Source organism: Schistocerca nitens, chromosome 1 (genome assembly GCF_023898315.1).
Source record: "Schistocerca nitens isolate TAMUIC-IGC-003100 chromosome 1, iqSchNite1.1, whole genome shotgun sequence".
Lineage (NCBI taxonomy): Eukaryota > Metazoa > Arthropoda > Insecta > Orthoptera > Acrididae > Schistocerca > Schistocerca nitens.
In genome coordinates this window covers 401,294,248-401,314,162 of record NC_064614.1, presented here as the reverse complement: position 1 = coordinate 401,314,162, position 19,915 = coordinate 401,294,248, and the positions used below count along the sequence as shown (strand labels likewise).

The 19,915-nt window shown below is 36.4% G+C and overlaps 1 protein-coding gene across 3 annotated transcripts in view; it reads right to left on the bottom strand.

The window, feature by feature from the left end:
• Positions 1–699: 699 nt before the first annotated feature.
• Positions 700–19,915, bottom strand: part of LOC126249560 (transcriptional coactivator YAP1) — a 364,909-nt gene continuing 345,693 nt past the window's right edge. For all 3 annotated transcript variants that reach the window (XM_049951227.1, XM_049951240.1, XM_049951234.1), the window contains 3 exons: positions 19,589–19,784; positions 9,599–9,699; positions 700–4,320 (listed from right to left, as the gene is read on the bottom strand). In XM_049951227.1, coding sequence (XP_049807184.1) covers positions 4,222–4,320; positions 9,599–9,699; positions 19,589–19,784 — 396 coding nt within the window. In that variant the 3' untranslated portion in view covers positions 700–4,221. The remainder of the gene's footprint in view (positions 4,321–9,598; positions 9,700–19,588; positions 19,785–19,915) is intronic.

Sequence of the window (19,915 nt, the reverse complement as noted above, 5' to 3'; positions counted from 1 at the left end):
TTTTTATTATTATTCTTATAAGCTTTAAAATCATGTCTTTAAACCATTTCATCATACACTCAACATCACAAAATTCAAATGAACTTCATAATCATTAAGAACTCCCTCATATTTTGAAGTTTCAAGAACAATCACTAAAAAGTTTTGAATTAAAAAATGGAATCTGTTGCTGAATTATTAGTTTACAGGTAATCAAGTGTTATTGCAAATCTTATCTGCACAGGAATTACATTAGACATAATTATTTCTTTCTTACTATCAAGGTAGATACTACCAGTTGTCCAAGCAGACCACCAAAATGTTTAAATGGTGCAAGAGAAGTTCTCAGGTGAACAGCCAAATTATTGTGTCAGACAAGCAGTGTTTCAGTTTTATTTTGTGTGGCATGTAAGGGACTCACCAACAGTGAAAATAAAGTTGTTGCACAAGAGTACCCATTCCACTTTTCTGAACTTATTGTAGTCAATGGACAGATGTTTTCTTCAGTAAAAATCAAGTTTTCTTACCAATTTAAATCTGCATAATATTAACTTTCTGTTTACTGAATGTGCATCAACATTTTCCAAAATGCAAATTGAGAAATCAGTATATTTAGAGGATGGTTGGGAGGAGTCTGCATGTAAAGCAACAGTGCCATAGACCTCATACAAAAATATATTTTTGACAGATATTGCATATTTAGGAAAAATAAATACGAGATGGGTAAAATACTAAATATATTTCTGTAAAGAAAAATCATTACATGAATAACTATTTTTCTAATTGCTCATATTCTTAACAATGAATATAATTTCTTATATGTACAAATGACAAAAATTGTGGAAAACATGAAATGCCTTCTCATAGCTACACTTGGGTATAATATTAAAACAAAATTAGTCAATGTGATCTGATTGAGGAGTAATTTAAGATACTTACACAAAACACATTATTTCTCATGTTTGGTAAAGTAGCAAACTCTTTTACATGATAATTTTCCTACAAAGACATTTATCAAACCCAAAACCAAAGACTTTATGCAATCTTACAGTACAAACAAATATTCCTGTATACGTTTTAAAAACCTATCATATAAATGTTTAACAAGTTATTAATAATCATATAAAATTTATACATTATTAGTCAATACTTAAATTAAACTTTAAAAAGATCTTGAATTCTTATCTGTAAAATAAATGAATTTTGGCTGTTCTACATTTAGATTAACCAAACATTCTTTCTTAAAAATACACTAATATTTTTTGTTTCTGAATTACGATGTAGAGAGATGTTGGACTAAATAATCTGAATTTGAAAAAAATAAGGAAAAAATTTTCATTGTACCCATTTCTTGAGTAGTCTTAACTGTTTCATAAAATTATTTTGTGATAAATGAGTGCTCTATCAGTACACATTATCTACAAAAATGCAGCACATGAAAAATAAAGTTACAACCAAGTAGAGCCACTATGAGCAAGGCAAACTAAAAAGCTAGACATTTTGTTGTTTGTTGGTCTAATGTAAAAATGTCTAGCTTTTCTGCTTAAGTAATGACAAACTTTTTGCTACAGTACAAGTGGGAGCAATTTCTTATTTAGGAACAGAGTGAAAAGGCACTAACAGTAAATACAACAAGTGTGGTCATAAACTTCAGTAATATATTTGTTTGACTTAAAAATATAGTAGTGGAACTGATCTATGAAAATACAATGAATGCAGAGATATATATATATGTATAGATATATATTTGTGTGTGTGTAAGAATAGGCATCAAAATTACCAAGATAAAACACATAACAAAGTATATTGCTGTAGAATATATGTTCACAGAAAAGGCACCTCTTATGGATGGATCATTTCATCTGGAATATTTCCAGTTCCACTATACTTTGAGCATTTTGTTACACATTTTCATGTAATAAGTACTCAAGCAAAATTTTTTGTAATGTTGTGTTCTACATCCAATTGCTCTTACTATCTCTCAAGAACACAGACATAGGGTAACAAAATACAAAGTATTCTAATGCCAATGCTACAATACCTATGACTTTTAATATTGCTTTGTGAAATTACTGTTACATTGGCAATGGAAGACTCTGTGATTTTAATATGTGTCAGAGATGCAAGAGCATGGATCACAACATAGCTAAGTGAAACTCAACTGAATGCTAACAACAGAACTGCTCCACTACTAGTTTAGCTGTGAAACCATCTGGAGCACTGAGTGCATTCTATGTTGACAGTCCCAATATATGTCTGACTGGTTATCCTAGAATGAGAGAAGAATTACTGTTCCATAAATTGGGAGCAAAGAGGGAGGGATATGTTGGGACATTCGGTAATGAAAATTGTCAACAACTATTAATAACTCCTTACACCATTTATAAAAGATGTAGAGTCACACCTATCTTTAGTTGTGAGTGCTATTTTACATGAAGACAGCTTCGCTGTTCAGCATGTGTTGTGATATGTTCAGTGACAGAACACAGAAGAATAATACAATCCTTGAAGAAGTTTCTGTATAGAAGGGGGTGAGATATGATGACGTATTTCATTGCAATACGCATATGTTTAAAAACTTTGTCCAGTCACTGTCTGTGCTAATCGATAAACAGCCAGTTAAGTTTAAACTGAATAATAAACAATTTGTGGTTTGCATTTACTCACATACACAATTTTCACACTGGAATTTCTCACATATTTTCAGAGGATTTTAATTTAACACATGGGAGAAGGTTATTTAATATTTAATGTGAAAGATGCCTTCAATTATATTGTTGGACAAGTTATATATTGTAAATAATGGGACTGCCACAATGACTATCAGCAAAACTATTTTTTTTAAATAAATGTGTTCAAAAGTGATAACAAGATGTGAATGGATACTTTTCTGCTATTGTGGTTGTGACTGGAATGTTTAAGTGATATTTTGGTTTCAAATTCCACATGTCATGGAAAACTATGTAGATAATTTCAAGCAGTGTTTGTACACAGACTGACAAGGAATTTTTTTCCCTTCACTGCTTTTACACAATCCTATTGCAATCAGCAGTATGTGACATTGCAAATAAATGCAACAATAGTAGCTGCTCCATTGAGCAATACAAATGATTTCATTTCTTCTCCTCTTTCTCCTTTAGAGATAATTTTTTGTAGTACACAGTTGAAAATATTGTCCACAAGCATAGTGCTTAGCTGTTAGTAGCTACAGAGAGAGCTTTCTGATTTATAGCAGCCTCAACTTTGATAACTGAGCAATCAATTTACAGGAAAAGCAGTCTCAAATATTGGGACATATTGAAAATTTTCTGTTACTAATTCATTGCTATGAAACAATAATTACGTGTGGAATTAACATTTCTTTCAAATCTCAATTGTTACAAAAATGACATCAAAATATAAACTTTGCACTGCAAAACTGTTTTTCAAATAATGTGTATTAACATTTTAAAATTACAATTTAGTATGCTGTATTATAGTACATCACTGTGATCAGTTCAGTTTGTGACATTAATACTTATACTTAGTTATTATTGCTACTATACAAACTAGAATATTGCTTACGAATGTGGACGGTCTTACTTTCTGTATATAAAAACACAGTAGTCATGCAATTGTGAAGACATAAATGAAATTGGGTATTGCTGGAAAGTTATGAAACAACATCTTACATGAGATGTTTACTGTACAAAAAATTTGTAGTTTAAGATGTTGTCATAACAGACCACAACAAATTCAGTGCAAAGTCCATTCGGAAAATATCTAGCCAGTGAGAAAAAGTTATAGAGAACACGACTTAAGCATTACTGTTATTCTCAAACCAATTTATGTTCTGCTAACATTACATCAACTTAATGGTGCAATAAATATGACACCATTCTAATATTACAATTTCAGTTATTAAAATATACATACTAATAATATAATTTATTCAAATTTTGCATCCCACATTGATTTGGTGATTGCAAAGGTGCAGTTAATGTTGTGTGTATTCCCAAACCCTACATAAAACTGATAGAATTAAACTGCATGTTATCTCTAACCTGACTCTCACCAGCTAAGCTGCTTCCGAATGAAGCTTTTCATCTGAGCACAGTGTTGAGTTCAGTTGTGATTGTGAACAGCTATTTGACACACCAATATAGTCAGATCAATGTTTGTGGTCAGAAGCTTAACACTTGCGCTTTTTAAACACAGTTCTGCATTTGCATTCCATACTGTTTGGCTGCAACAGCACCATTTTTACAGCCATGTGAGAACATTATCTGGTTTATGATTATTTGGATTCATCAGCACTTCATTCAAAATCTCACTTGAAAAATCTTCACCCACTTCTCCGAGCTGTAAAGAAAAAAGAAGAGGTAAGAGGTTACACCTATATAATTTTAAAAAAAGACAGTTGGAAGTTTCCAACTAATAGCCAGACTTACTTCCCCTTTCCCCCTGCCCCATAGGTAGGATTTTCACAATTGTGCATGCAAGCATATGTACATGTACATGAACACCTGAATGTTTGATGCTTGCATACATACACATATGTATACACAAATGTATGTATGCACACACTGTTTCAAAATTTGTGGAACACATTTACACATATTATATCTACTGAAGTAGTTTTCAATCCCAAATTAGACTGAAAATTTAAAGTAAATGTAGACATCCGGAAGAGCTTATGTTGATGTGCTCCATACATATTAAACATTTTTCAAGAAAAGTCACCTCACTCATTGAGACATTTGTCACTAAATGCGTATTCAACCATGCCATCACATTGCTGTGCCAGGACAAGAAGAAGAGGAAAAAACAAAAGAGAGATTATCAAGTTACTCTAATTCGCATTAAATACAATCAAGGTTAGTGCGTAATATCCCATTAACAATGAGGTCATTAGAAACAAAATGTTTACTACATGTAATATCTTTTATACTTGAAATAATATATAAATAACACAATTATGTGTAGGCTTATATGCTCATTGTGAATGTAAAATGTATACTTTTTTTTTAATGCATTGCAAGACAATACTATATTTGTACACTAATGCCATCTAGTAGTGTAGCCTTTCTTACAGGTTCACATACACGTAAGACACTGAGTCTAAAGCTTCATGTATTGATTTTAACATGATATTTGACATCAAACAGAACTTTGGAAGGTGCAACTTCTGCTATGTTCATATTAAATTCAATTGGCAGTGCTCACATGTTTCTAAATGTATGCTATTTCAGCTCTACCACTGTGGTTGTGAACTACCTGCGAGATATGTCCATCTACAAGCTCCGACATGGTAACTCCCTACCAGAAATTCAACAGGATCTCCAGTCCCTTCCCAAATCCTTCAGTCCATCCCAGAATCGCTGCTTTGAGTCCACCTCTCTCGTTATCCCCACCATCACTCCCTGCCCTGCTACCTTCTACATGCTTCCTAACACTGGAAACTTCCTATTGTTATATTATCTTGTTTAGTGATGAAGCCACGTTTACTAATCATGGTCCAGTAAACTGCCAAATCATGCACTATTGGTCTGTTAACAATCCCCATTGGCTTTGTCTTGGCATCCATGGTGTGTAGCTGTGTGGTGTGGGATAGTGAACCATCTGCTCCTAGGCCCATGTTTCATAGACTGAACACTGAATGCAGACAAGTATCGCAGCTTCCTAACAGACCATCTTACACGGATACTAGAAGACTAGAAGACATTCCTCTGCAAACTAGGAGGAACCTGTCATACCAACATGATGGCTGTCCAGCTCATATGGCATGAAATACTAGAGCTTGTGTACACAAATTGTTTCCAAATGGTTGGATTGGGTGCACAGGACCTGTACCTTGTCCTGCCTGTTCTCCAGATTTGATACCCGTAAACTTTTTTTTCTGTGGATAAAGCTGAAAGATGCTGCCTACAAGGACAGACCAAGTGCAACCAATGATAGGCATTGATGTGTTAGTGCAAGGTGCTCTGACATCTCCACTGAAATATTAACTCATGTGCAACAGTTGCTCCATACCAACTGGAAGCATGTATTGCTGCTGCCAGTGGTCATTTTGAACACAATCTGTGATGGTCAGCTGTCTCATTACTGGTCAGAATCCATGTAACTAATGTCAGTGTGGGAACTTTTCAAAATACGACAACTCATAAATGACTAATACTAGAATTCTGGCTAACAATATAGAAGCCCCTGATGTTGCAGTGTAATTTCGGGTTTACAGGAGATGTGTTAGATCAAGTAAGGAATATAAATTTAGTAGAAATGTTCACTTTCTATACAGATGAAAGAAAACAGAACACTTTCAGGCTTTTGGATTAGAAAGCAATGAACAGTTTGTCTTTCAGAGTAGAAAACAATATCCAAATAAGTGGAGAGTTTCTAGTTTTCAAAATATAAAACAATGAACAGTTCCAGTCAAATATTAAAGGAATCAATGCTCATTTAAAATCAAAGCTCAAGTTTGAAAATGAAAGATATCAGGGAGCAGTTATAATCAAGGTTAGAACTGAAATTAAATGAAGCTAATGAATAATTACAGAAGCTTAAGGAAAACAGTGAGAAACATAGCAAAATTGAATGTTATATTCACGTTAATAGTGAAACAATTTCAGAATTGAAAGACTGCATTTAAATTGTATTTGGTAAGGCAACTTTTTGTAACAGGACTAGTAATGACAGTGAAGATGAAGGAATTTTGATGTAATTTCACAGAAAATAGTTGTCCAAAATAACAAAGTGCTGAGTAAAATTTACAAAAATGTTACAGAAAAAAGTTTTCATTAATAAACATGAGAAATTAGCAGTTACATACTGCAAATTTTCCGTAGTATAAATGATAAAAGTTTTTTTTTTTTATATTTACTAGTCTGTAATAACAAAGCTGTCATCGATTTAAGTAATTTTGGAAACATTTGCTTTGATGATTGTTTAAGAATGTTGAAAACTTTATTGGGGGTAGATTTGTGTAAAGACAGTGTTGTTAACGACTGACTTTGCAAAGTGGCTTGTCAGAAATAAACTCAAGTTTGTCTCTCTACAGTATGTTGCAACAGTTTTGTGCACAGAACTTTTAACATTTCCTATCAGCGTCATGGCAGTAGTTGAAGCTGATGCAAGTGAAGTTGTGAATGAACACTATAGTTCATGATGTTCTGGGGACACAATTATTATTCATGATAAGTGCCTAGTGGTTACAGGGTGTTGAGCTCATGCAGCAATATTTCTGATAGTTTCATTCTTCCATGCAGCATGTTTTCTCCAATTTAACCTGCCCCCTTGACATGTTCTCTTCCATTATCAATGTGTCTTCTCTCCATTAAATAAGGGTTGCTTTTGTTATAGATTAAGAATGGTTAGAGCTACAGTGTAATCTCACAAAACAAGGAAGAAATCATTTAAATCTTATGTCTATTTAATAAGAAATGTTCTGGTATTTTTGAAAGGGAATTTGCTTCTTATTCTGCAAATATAGCCACATGAAGTAAGAATTTTTGTGTTGCCATAGTTTACCGTGCCTGAAGCCAATAAAGTTCATATGGGGAAATATTGATCATACTTTAAATGTATTATGCTGTATTGATTAAATTTTTGCTAGATAAGGAAATATTCATGTTTTATTAATGATATGTAGTTACAGTATTGTGCAAACTTCAAGATGGAAGCCTCCCCACATCCTAACACCTGGATCATGAAGACAAGCATGTTTAATGTTGTTAGGTGCATTACATTCTCCCATGCCTTTGCATAGGGGGCACATAATACACCCAATAATATTCTGCAACATGATCGTTTTGGTGGTCCCAATATCATTCTGTAGGGCTCAAGTTTAGTGGACACAGACCTCCAAATCTTTGAACACAGTACAGACACTGCACACCTTCGGCACATACATCTTTTCAGTGGTGCATTCCATCCTGAATTCATTTTTATGGGTCAAAATTTGTAATCACTGAATGTCACACATGGATGAGCTCTTAAAACAAGAGGATATTCAGTAACTAGACTGACCTGTCCATTCCCTAACTTAAATCTCTTCAAGCACATGTGGGATGCATTTTATCATGTTCATATGCACTGATGACTATGCAGCAGGTGTTACCATGCTGGTGGAGGAATGGAATGTACTACCACAAGAACTTCTTACCAACGTTATGGACAGCAATGGAACAGGTCGCACCTGATGAATGTCATGAGCTATGTGACCGAAATATCGTGCAAGTACGACGCTGATATCCGGCAGAACACCCGACAACCCGAGATGTCAACTATACCTTATATTGGTACTTATGTGAGAAGTTTGAAGGAATGTTGATAAATATATATCAGAACAATTTTGCACCTGAGGTATTATGTTGAGGCTTATAGAGCATTGTAGAAGTTACATGATATTTGACGTAATTTATTTTAGTTAGTGTTTCATATTGAGTGTATAAACATGGTATGTGTTTTGAGCAAAGAGTAAAGTTGTTAGGTTATTTTTGTCTGTCAGTACTATGATGTTTTTATAACATGCTAGTTGTGGATGTGATGGCTCTGTAGTATGTGGATTTCAGTTCATGACACTGTATGATGACATGTTGTTGGGATAATGAAGTGTGAGAAATATTAAGTAATTCTGTTTCTGACTATGAGCAAGGGCAACCATAATGTATTTCTTGAGAAAGTGCCTGACACGTTTAATGCCTAATTAAAGCAAAGTTGAGCATAAAAGAGAATGGGGGTCATTAAAGAAGGAGAAAAGAAATAAAAAGGTATGGAGGAAGAGTGTTAGGCTATTGGAAAAATATTAAGAAATGTTAGAGTTGTAATTGAAGTAAAGGGGGCATGCTTTTGTGCAACTTGGCAGTCAGTTAACATGATTTTGAAGCAAACTTGTAAAATTACTGTCAAATTATCCTTAAGAATTCATGTAAATAGTAATGTAGACAGGAATGTTTTATGTGATTTTCCACAATGCTACGCAAAATCTGCTTTAATGTTGTATGGAAGTTAAAAGGAAGATTTCTTTTCTTTCTTTTCTTTGTTTTCTTGGTTTTCTTTCTTTCTTTCATTACAAAAAAAAACAGCATTGCTTTTTGAAAGTTGTTGAAAGTTTTGTAATTTTCAATTGTAATGCTCACATTGCCACAACACCCGAATTTGGATTCAGTGTGGTAACTACTGCACCACCTTGTATGTTTAAATACAATCTATAATACCTTGAGTGTTTGAAAGCATTACCACAGGTGCATTTATTTATATTTAAATTTCAGCTTACCATATTTGTGAAAACTGGAGCCTCCACTACTGTGGTAGGGTTTGATAACCCCTTGCAATGAAAAAAGTGGTTGCCTCTTTTCATGAATAAAGTGTTTGTTATACTGTCATTTATATTTTGTAAAAGTAAGCTACCATAATGTTGAAGCACAAGTTACATGTCATTTCTTATGACAATTTTGAGTAATATACAGACCTGGTTGCATGAAATACCATCACAGTAATGAGGAGTTCATTATGAAAGACAGGTTTTAATTATTTCAATTTACATCCATAAATATTAAATAAAGGTAATACTACCATTTTACAAATATATTAGATAAATAAATATCCTGATGTGTTAATCTGTATGTCATATTATCCTTACCTGGAGGGAAGGAACAAGGTCATCTGTCGAATCAATGTTGTCACTCAAGGAGCTCAACTCTGGGCCATCCAGACCAGCTATATCGGCTGGATTTCCCCCTTCTGTGAAGAGACCAGAAAAGGCAAAACATGTTTAATGCGACAATAATAATAAAAAAGGAGAAAGATATCATTAGACTCTACATTGACGAAAAAGAAATCTACTGCAGCTTTGGAGCACTTAGCCCAGTGTATCATTAACAAAAAAGAGTGGAAAGGTAAGGTACAGCACATGGCACAAATCAGTGATCAAGCTACTGGCCTGGCTTTTCTCTTTGCTGTGGCACTAGCAGTGTGAGGGTGGTGGGTCCATTGCCCCAGCTGCCTTTAACTCCCAGGTATTATCCCTAGTATTCCTTCGATAGTAGGCTGAGTGGACCTGGTGCTGTCCATGAGGGACTAGAATGAGGAAAAGTTCTTATCCTCATCGGCTCTATCCACTAGACCACCACAGCCACTACTAGTGTAAATCTTCATTTTAAAATTACACCAGTGTGTTAGTGCACATGAAATTCACTCTTACACATTCAACATCCTAGTTCACAAGGAAAATAAATCTTGACCGAGATCTGATCATCAGATAAAGTTTGTTGTGTAGTAGCACTATTAACATTTTATCTTTGAGACATGAATAAAACAATTTTATGAGAACAATAGTAGGCAGACACTGAAGCTAAAAAAGTAACAAGTTATTTGGGGAGTGGAAATGGGAGTGGGGGAGGGGGGGGAGAGGGGGGGGAGAGAGAGAGAGAGAGAGAGAGAGAGAGAGAGAGAGAGAGAGAGAGAGAGAGAGAGTTAGTTTCATTTTATCTGTATTGGATACAAGGTTGCGGTTGTTAAAATGCAAAAACACTGTGAATGGTGGTTGATCCTCCACTATAACAATGATGGAAGGAGCTCCGTCACTACCATAGGTAAACTATGTGATCAAAAGTATCTGGACACCCCCAAAAACATATGTTTCTCATGCTAGGTGCATTGTGCTGCCACTTACTGCCAGATACTCCATATCAAAAACCACAGTAGTCATTAAACACCATGAGAGAGCAGAATGTGGCACTCCTCACAACTCACGGACTTCGAAAATGGTCAAGTGATTGGGGTGTCATACTGCAGCACAGGAGATTTCCACACTCCTAAACATCTCTAGGTCCACTGTTTCCAATGTGATAGTGAAGTGGAAATGTAAAGGGACATGTAAAGCACAAAAGTGTACAGGTCGACCTCATCTGTTGAAGGACTGAGGCCGCCAACACTTCTAGAGGGTTGTAATGCGTAATAGGCAGACATCTATCCAGACCATCACACAGGAATTCCAAACTGCATCAAGATCCACTGCAAGTACTGTGACTGTTAGGCGGGAGGTGAGAAAACTTGGATTTCATGGTCGAACGGCTGCTCATAAGCCACACACATGCCAGTAAATGGCAAACGACACCTTGCTTGGTGTAAGGAGCATAAACATTGGATGATTGAACAGTGAAAAAATGTTGTGTGGAGTGACAAATCACTGTACACAATGTAGTGATCCAGTGGCAGAGTGTGGGTATGGCGAATGCCCAGTAAACATCATCTGCCAGTGTGTGTAGTGCCAACAGTAAAATTCAGAGGTGGTGGTGTGGTCATGTTTTTCATGGAGGGGGCTTGCACCACTTGCTGTTTTGCATGGCACTATCACAGTACGGGCCTTCATTGATGTTTTAAGCACCTTCTTGCTTCCCACTGTTTAAAAGTAATTTGGGGATGGCAACTGCATCTTTCAACAAGATCGAGCACTGGTTGATAATGCATGGCCTGTGGCAGAGTGGTTACACAACAATAACATCCCTGTAATGGACTGGACTGCACAGAGTCCTGACCTGAATCCAATAGAACACCTTTGGGATGTTTTGGAACACCGACTTCATGCCAGGCCTCACTGGCCAACATTAATACCTCTTCTCAGTGCAGCACTCTGTGAAGAATGGGCTGCCATTCCCAAGAAACCTTCCAGCACCTGATTGAACGTATGCCTGCGAGAGTGGAAGCTGTCATCAAGGTTAAGGGTGGGCCAACACCATATTGAATTCCAGCATTACCGATGAAGGGCACCACCTGGTACAACATTCGAAAGAAGTAACAAAAGATTTGTGAACATAACGCTGAGTTTCCCTAGTGCATAGAACTCATATGAAACCTAAATAAATTGGTATAGACAGTTGATGAACATTTCTAGTTCCTATTATACATAGTGTGGTGATTCTACAGAAACACTATCAGTGACTCTGTGAAAAATGCAACTACTACATAAACTACAATTTCTGCACTAACTGCAGGCTAATAACGCCTTTAGGAGGCAATCATTTAGCAATAATTTCACGGCCAATAAATCATGTTGTCCTTGTTGTTTTCAGTCCATAGACTCATTTGACACACCTCTCCAAGCAACTTGATCCTCTGCAAGCCCCTTCATCTCTACACAGCAAAAATCCTTTTTCTCTCACTACAATTTTTACCATCTCATTTCTTTCCATTACTAAAATGACAGTTCCATGGTATCTCGGAATGTTTCCTATCAAGTGATACCTACTATCAGGCAACTGGGCTCTAAATACATTTTATCTCATTAATAGCCCATATATAACTAAAATTCAAGCATTGTTCTGTAGCACCACATTCCAAAACTTTCACTTCCAAACACAGTTCCACTTCACTTCAGAGACACATCTTCAGGAAATGTTTCCTAACACCTACAGTTGATATCTGAAGCTAGCAAATTTTTCTTATTCCAGAATACTTTTGTGTTGATCCGTCTGCATTTTGTATCCTCTCTGCTTGAGCTCTCATCAGTTATTCTGCAGCCTAAATAGCAAAATTCATCAACTACTATTAGTGTCTCATTAATTAATCTTATCCCGTCAACATTACCTTATTTAATTCTTCTGTGCTCCAGTATCCCTGTGTTACTTCTGTTGATATTCATAGCATAACCTCTTTTCAATACTCAATCTGCTCTACTGACTGATTTTTTGTGCTATCTCCAAAATAATTATAATTGTCATCAGGTAAGCTTCAATTTTTTTTTTCTCATCTGTGAACTTAAATTCCCTTTTCAAATTTATCCTTGGTATCCTTCACAGCTTGCACAACATACAGATGAATAACATCAGGGGTATCAGCGGTAGACTACAGCCCAGTCTCACTCCCTTGTTAAGTAACGTCACTGTTTCAAGGCATCTGACTCTTAACTTCAGTCTAGTTTCTGTTCAAGCATTGTTGTGTATATGTATTTACATATTTAAATGTGTCTAAGTATATAAACTGTCAAACTTTGCTGACCTACAAAATTCATTTTATATACGTATCATACCCTGATCTTACGGGGGGAAAAAAGTAAACCAGCTGGAAAGTGTTCCTGATGGAGCACAAAAAAGGTGAATATGCCCCTCTTTAATAGTCTAAAACAGGGAAGTGGGAAACTGGCTGCTTCAATCCTTATTACACCTTCCTTAGGAAAAATTTTGACATGGGAATATATTTGCACTTTTCAGTGCAGAAAAAGATTAGGAGAGAGAGAGAGTGATGGTAGAAGAGAAAGGAGACAGTACTAGTGGGAGGGAAAGAGGGAGGATACAGTGATGACAGCAGACAGAAAGCAGCACAGAAATAGAAATAGCAAGAGTGAGTGAGACGAATAATGACAATAGCATCTACATCTACATCTACATTTATACTCTGCAAGCCACCCAACGGTGTGTGGCGGAGGGAACTTTACGTGCCACTGTCATTACCTCCATTTTCTGTTCCAGTCGCATATGGTTCACGGGAAGAACGACTGTCTGAAAGCCCCCGTGCGCACTCGAATCTCTCTCTAATTTTAGATTTGTGATCTCCTCGGGAGGTATAAGTAAGGGGAAGCAATATATTCGATACCTCATCCAGAAACGCACCCTGCCACTTGAGTTTGCTAAACATCTCAGTACCACTATCACAGTTACCAAATAACCCGATTCCAGTTGCTTTTCTATTCCTTGGACACTTATTTCAATGTCAGCCATTTTTTCGTTTGTGCGAGGATTTAGAGAAGGAACTGCAGTGCGATCTTCCTCTGTGAAACAGCTTTGGAAAAAGGTGTTTAGTATTTCAGCTTTGTCATCCTCTGTTTCAATGCCATCATCCCGGAGTGTCTGGATATGCTGTTTTGAGCCACTTACTGATTTAACGTAAGACCAGAACTTCCTAGGATTTTCTGTCAAGTCGGTACATAGATTTTTACTCTAGAATTCACTGAACACTTCACGCATAGCCCTCCTTACGCTAACTTTGACATCGTTTAGCTTCTGTTTGTCTGAGAGGTTTTCTCTTTGCTTTCGCAGTAGTTTCCTAACTTTGTTGTTGAACCACGGTGGGTTTTTCCCATCCCTCACACTTTTACTCGGCATGTACCTGTCTAAAACGCATTTTACGATTGCCTTGAACTTTTTCCATAAACACTCAACATTGTCAGAGTCGGAACAGAAATTTTCATTTTGATCTGTTAGGTAGTCTGTTGCTAAACAGATAAACCTTCCTCCCTTTTTTTATATTCCTATTAACTTCCATATTCAGAGATGCTGCAACGACCTTATGATCACTGATTCCCTGTTCTGCACTTACAGAGTCGAATAGTTCGGGTCTGTTTGTTATCACTAGGTCCAAGATGTTATCTCCACGATTCAGTTCTCTGTTTAATTGCTCAAGGTAATTTTCGGATAGTGCACTCAGTATAATGTCACTCGATGCTCTGTCCCCACCACCCGTCCCAAACATCTGAGTGTCCCAGTCTATATCTGGTAAATTGAAATCTCCACCTAAAACTATAACATGCTGAGAAAATTTATGTGAAATGTATTCCAAATTTTCTCTCAGTTGTTCTGCCACTAATGCTGCTGAGTCGGGATGTCGGTAAAAGGAGCCAATTATTAACCTAGCTCAGTTGTTGAGTGTAACCTCCACCCATAATAATTCACAGGAACTTTCCATTTCTGCTTCACTACAGGATAAACTACTACTAACAGCGACAAACACGCCACCACCGGTTGCATGCAATCTATCCTTTCTAAACACCGTCTGTGCCTTTGTAAAAATTTCGGCAGAATTTTCTGAATCTCCCCCTCCCACCCCCACCCTACCCCCAGACCAACAAACAAACACGAAAAAGTTTGCCCACATTTCCCCATCCACTATATCCATGTGTTAAAGTTTACAGGTCAAAACTCTGCATTACTTGCCCCTAAAGACATGGAGAGGAGACAATGGTGGAAGAGAAAGACAGCACACTGTACCTGAGGAAGAAGAGGGAGTGGCAATGGGAGAGAAAAGTAATGAGACAAAGACAATGGCACTGGGACAGGGAGACGGTGAAAGTGGCAGACAAGGAGACAAGTATTATGGAAGACAAGAAATAGGGATGAAGACAGTGGCAGTGGTACAGACAAAGAGGATAAAGTGCCAGTGGGAGAAAAAGGAGGCAATGGGGGAGATACATGTATAGAAAGTGATGGTGAGGAGGAAAGGGACATTCTGAGCATCAAGGCTTCACTACAAAGAGAGACTGAGTAAAGATTTAAAATGTTCTGTGTTAAAAGAATGCAAATTTGTTTACAGGCAGAAATTTTTGATGAGGAAGGTGAAATGAGGATTGAGGCAGCTGGTTCCCCACACACCTTTAAATGGGTGCATATTTGCCTTTCTCGTGCTTTGACAGGAGCAATTTTTATCTGATTTGATTAGATTACACTCTGTGCAAACTTTACCAAATGGCTTCTCCTTTGATTCCATTTCTTACCCAATGTTATCCTACTGTTTTCCCTGCTCTTCCTTTACCCACTGTTGAATTCCAGTCCCCCACAACAATTGAATCTCAATCTCCCTTAATGATATGAATAATTTATTTCAGTCCTATATAAGCTTTTCCTACTGTGATGGGAGTTGATTTCATCTCTATCTTAGCTACAATAATACATTCATTGTGATGTACGTAATAGCTCACCTACATTCTTCTTCCCTCAATACACTATTAGACCAAATAAATCATTATAGGTGTTACATAACAACTTTTTTTTCTGAAACTTCTACAATATATGTACACAGGTGTTTGGGAAGGCCTTTTATTCCATGAGAACCACTTCCAGCACACAGACAACATCCACTTGGGTTCCTTGAAATGTCAGTTAATGTCATATTTTACCCTAGGTACAGAAAGTAAGCAGATGGGGATGTGGCCTTACCACAAATGTAGAGGCACATCAGTACCTACCATGTGAATGGATTAACATTGAATGAGCCCCAAAGCCCTCTGCAAATACAAGCACTGTTCATGTGGTGCAGCAGTGTGCAATTTCTTCTTTGAAACTTCAACAAGGATGGGTTTTCACCCTTCTACTTCCAGCAAAATTGGTGGCCGGAGAACACAAATTACCACAAACATTATAACAACAACACTCATATGAGAGAGTTTGGAAAGAATGAGGTGGGTGGTAGGGGTGAAACAGTCAGTGGTATTACATCATATGAACGATAAGAGAGAGGAGTGTGTGTGTGCAAATGTACAATACTGCAGTCACTAAAAAGTGTTTACTATGATTTGGAACTAGTAAAGTGCAGATGGCATCAATTTTTTGGTCATTGTTCTATATCCACAGTGATTCTCTGCAAACCATTGTGAAGTGCATGGCAGAGGATACTTTTCAGTGTACCACATGTTAGAATTTTGTACCCATTCTACTCAAGTATGGAGTGTAGGAAAAGTAACAGCTTAAATCCCTCTCGTATGCATTAATTAGTTTAATCTAGCCTACACAGTCCCTACGGGAGCAATAAATATGGAGCTACAGTACATTTCTAAGATTTCTCACATAATAGTTCTCAGAACTTTGTAAGTTAGCTGTCATGTGATAGTGATGTGTATTTTCAAGTGTCTGTCAGTTCAAGTTTTTCAAGATTTCTGTGACACTCTCCTGTTGAGTCAAACAAATTTGTGATCATTTGTGCTGCCCTTATTTCTGTATGTTCAATACTTCCAGTTAGTTTGATTTGATATAGATCCCACACACTTGAGTAATATCTTAAGATGGTGCCTATGAGGGTTCTGTAAGCACTCTCATTTGTAAACTGTTTGCACTTTTCCAATATCCTACCAGTGAAATAAAGTCTGTCACTGGGTTTACAATTTGAGAATCTTTGCACCACATCTAAACTATATAAAGATTTGAATTTTTATCTGTACAGGTTTCTTCATACAAACTTCATAACTGTATCATCTGCAAGAAGTCTCAAGTTACTATCAGTATTTCTTGTCAGTTCAGTATTATACACCAGGAATAGCAAGAACCCAAATGCATTATTTTTTCATTCTAGCTAACAAAGAGGTCCTCCTTACCAAGAAATCTTCATTCCAGTCACAAATTTTGTTTGATCATATAGTATCATACTTACAATAATAAACATTGGTGTGGTATTTATATAAATGTTTTATGGAAGTCAAGAAATACTGCATCCACTTCAGTGCCTTCTTCCATGGCTTTGAGGATGTCGTGCATGGAGTGGGGAGTTATGTTTACATGACAAATGCTTTCAGAATCCATTCTGGGTGGCATGGAGGACCTAATTCTTTTCAAGATACATCATGATGTTTGATGATCTAGTATGTATGTATTGTAAAATTGTACAGCAGATGGGCATCACTAAAATCTAACATTAATTTTCTGGATCACTTGTGTTAGTTTTGCTTACAAATACTAGGCACAGTTTCTTTTTTTTTTCCACCGAAGAGATCTACTGCTTACTATAGTTAAAAATCTGGATAGTTTAGCTCCAAATGCTGCACAGAATATGTCAGGGATACAGTAGGAGCCTCAAGCCTTGTTACATTTTTGTGTTTCCAGCTGTTTCTCAACGTTCCTGACACATATGTATATCATTAAACTTTGGAGTAATGCAAGAATTAAACTGGGCTATACTCCTGGATTTTCAATGATAAAGATACATTTGAAAATGGCATTTAGTATTTCTGATTTTCTTTTCTACTGCCAATTTTGATTTGTTGTTATCCATGAGTGTCTTAATAGTGACTTTGGTACCAATAACACCATTTACATAGTATCCGGATTTCTTTCGATTTTGTGAGAAATCTTTCAGTAAGATTAACTACGATAGTCATTTAATGCCTTATGACACATTTCCCTTTTTGCAGCCAAATGTGTTTCGTGGAACATTCCCTAACTATATGCCTAGGCTTTATTTTACACCTCATGAGCAGTAGATAATGTTTCTTTAGAAATTTCTGTAATTGAAGCTGAATATCATTGACAGACTCCTCTTTGTGAACTGTTCTATTAGGTACATATGTACCCATACTTGGACAGATATTCTTTCAAACATTTTTCTCATTTCTTTACATCCTCTTCCCCAGAGCTAAATGTTTCAAAGTCCCCACTGAGATATGACACTGCTACCTCTTTATTCAGTTTGCTGAACATTAGTTGCTCTTTTCATTCTGGTAATCCTTGTTTCCATAACTGCCCACTTTCATTGCATACATTCTCATATAGCTCAGGTGTATTTGTTGCCATTAAAGCTAATACATTTGCACCTGAAGTGGGCTTAAGTACCATGTTCTCTAAGTAGTGTTCAGGACAAGCACTTAGTATTGTTTTGCAGATGTTTTTTCATGCTTACTCCTTACAAAATCATGGTTTAATTCCTTAGGTAAATAATATTGCATTGGAGCTGTGAATTCAGATTGCACATCTCACAGACATCACCCATATAAGGGAAGAGCAGGAATGAAAAAGTATGATTTAATACGTTATGTAAACAAATATTTCCTCGATAATAATCTATTATGAATGCAGAGAACATATGCATTATACTGTTCCTTGTAAATAATTAGCTACTTTAACAAAAGTCTGAATCAAGCAAACACTTACACGTTCTCAGATTGTAGCATTGACAGGCATATGGCATGCAATATGTAAAATCTGTTCAGAGTTAATTATAGGTAGTAATCCAAAGAGGAAAATGTACAGACCAGTAAATGCAGATGCTTCAGCACTGACATTTTCTTATGAACCAGAGACAAATATTTTGAGAAAGAAAGTTCCTTATTCATGTTGCATTTAGTTACTGATCATTTTAAATTCTAGAGCTTTGACTTTTGCAAAATTACCTTTTTGTGTTATCTAGTACGACTTACTTGTATTACTATTTATCTATGTTGTTTATCAACAAAAATAATCAGTTTTTGAAAATATAATGGAACTGGATGAATAATTTTTTTTTTTTTTTTTTTTCGCCAAGTGGCAGGAGAACACCAATATAAAAGATAAAAGTATTACAGTATGTGAGCTTTTGGAGCCAGTGACTCCTCCTCCTGGCAGAAGTGTTGAAGGGGAAGGAAGAAGGCTGAAGAAAAAGAATTGGTGAGGTATAGAAAAAGACGTAGGAGTTCAGAAAAACTGCCCAGAACCCCAGGTCAGGGCAGACTTACAGGACAGGGTGAGAAGGAAAGACTCTATCCCTTTCCCTAAACCTCACCAGTCATTTCCCTTCACCTGTCTTCCTTCCCCTTTTGCTAGAAGGAGCCATTGACTCCTAAACCTAGCATACTGTAATACCTTTTATATGTGGTTTCTCCTGCGGTCACTAGATAGATAAATTTTGTTATCTATCAAACCACATGATTTATACATGTCTGAATATCTACGATCAATGTACAAGCTTCAAATCTTCAAAGTAATTATTTGCCACTGTAATTACACTCAGAGTGGGGAACAAGAAGTACTTACTAAACTGTCCTTTCATTATGAGAAATTTTTGTGCAATATGAAATAATGATACAATTATAGCTGCGCTATAAACATCAATTCAAACTTCACAGGTACAACCTGCTTTTAATGGGAACAGATAAGAGTAGGTCCTCAGAGTAACTTACCACTAACTCCATCCATATTGTCATCCATATTGGTGAGAAAGTCTTCTGGTGTGTGTGGCAATGAATAGCTTGTACCCATACCAAGTCCACTATCTGCAGATTCTTGTCGTGAATGATCTGTCAGCCCCGACAGGAATGGATCCATCCCAGCTGATGTGGCCAAATCTGTTGTTGGTTGCCTCATCATGAGCTCTTGCTGAAACAGGACGCAAGAAATTCAGTGAGAGTCACTACAATGAAACTTTGACTTCACACTCTCAGATTTTAGGTTTTTTGCAATTCTATACCATTAATTCATAACTCCTGTGAAAAATCCATAAGATAAAT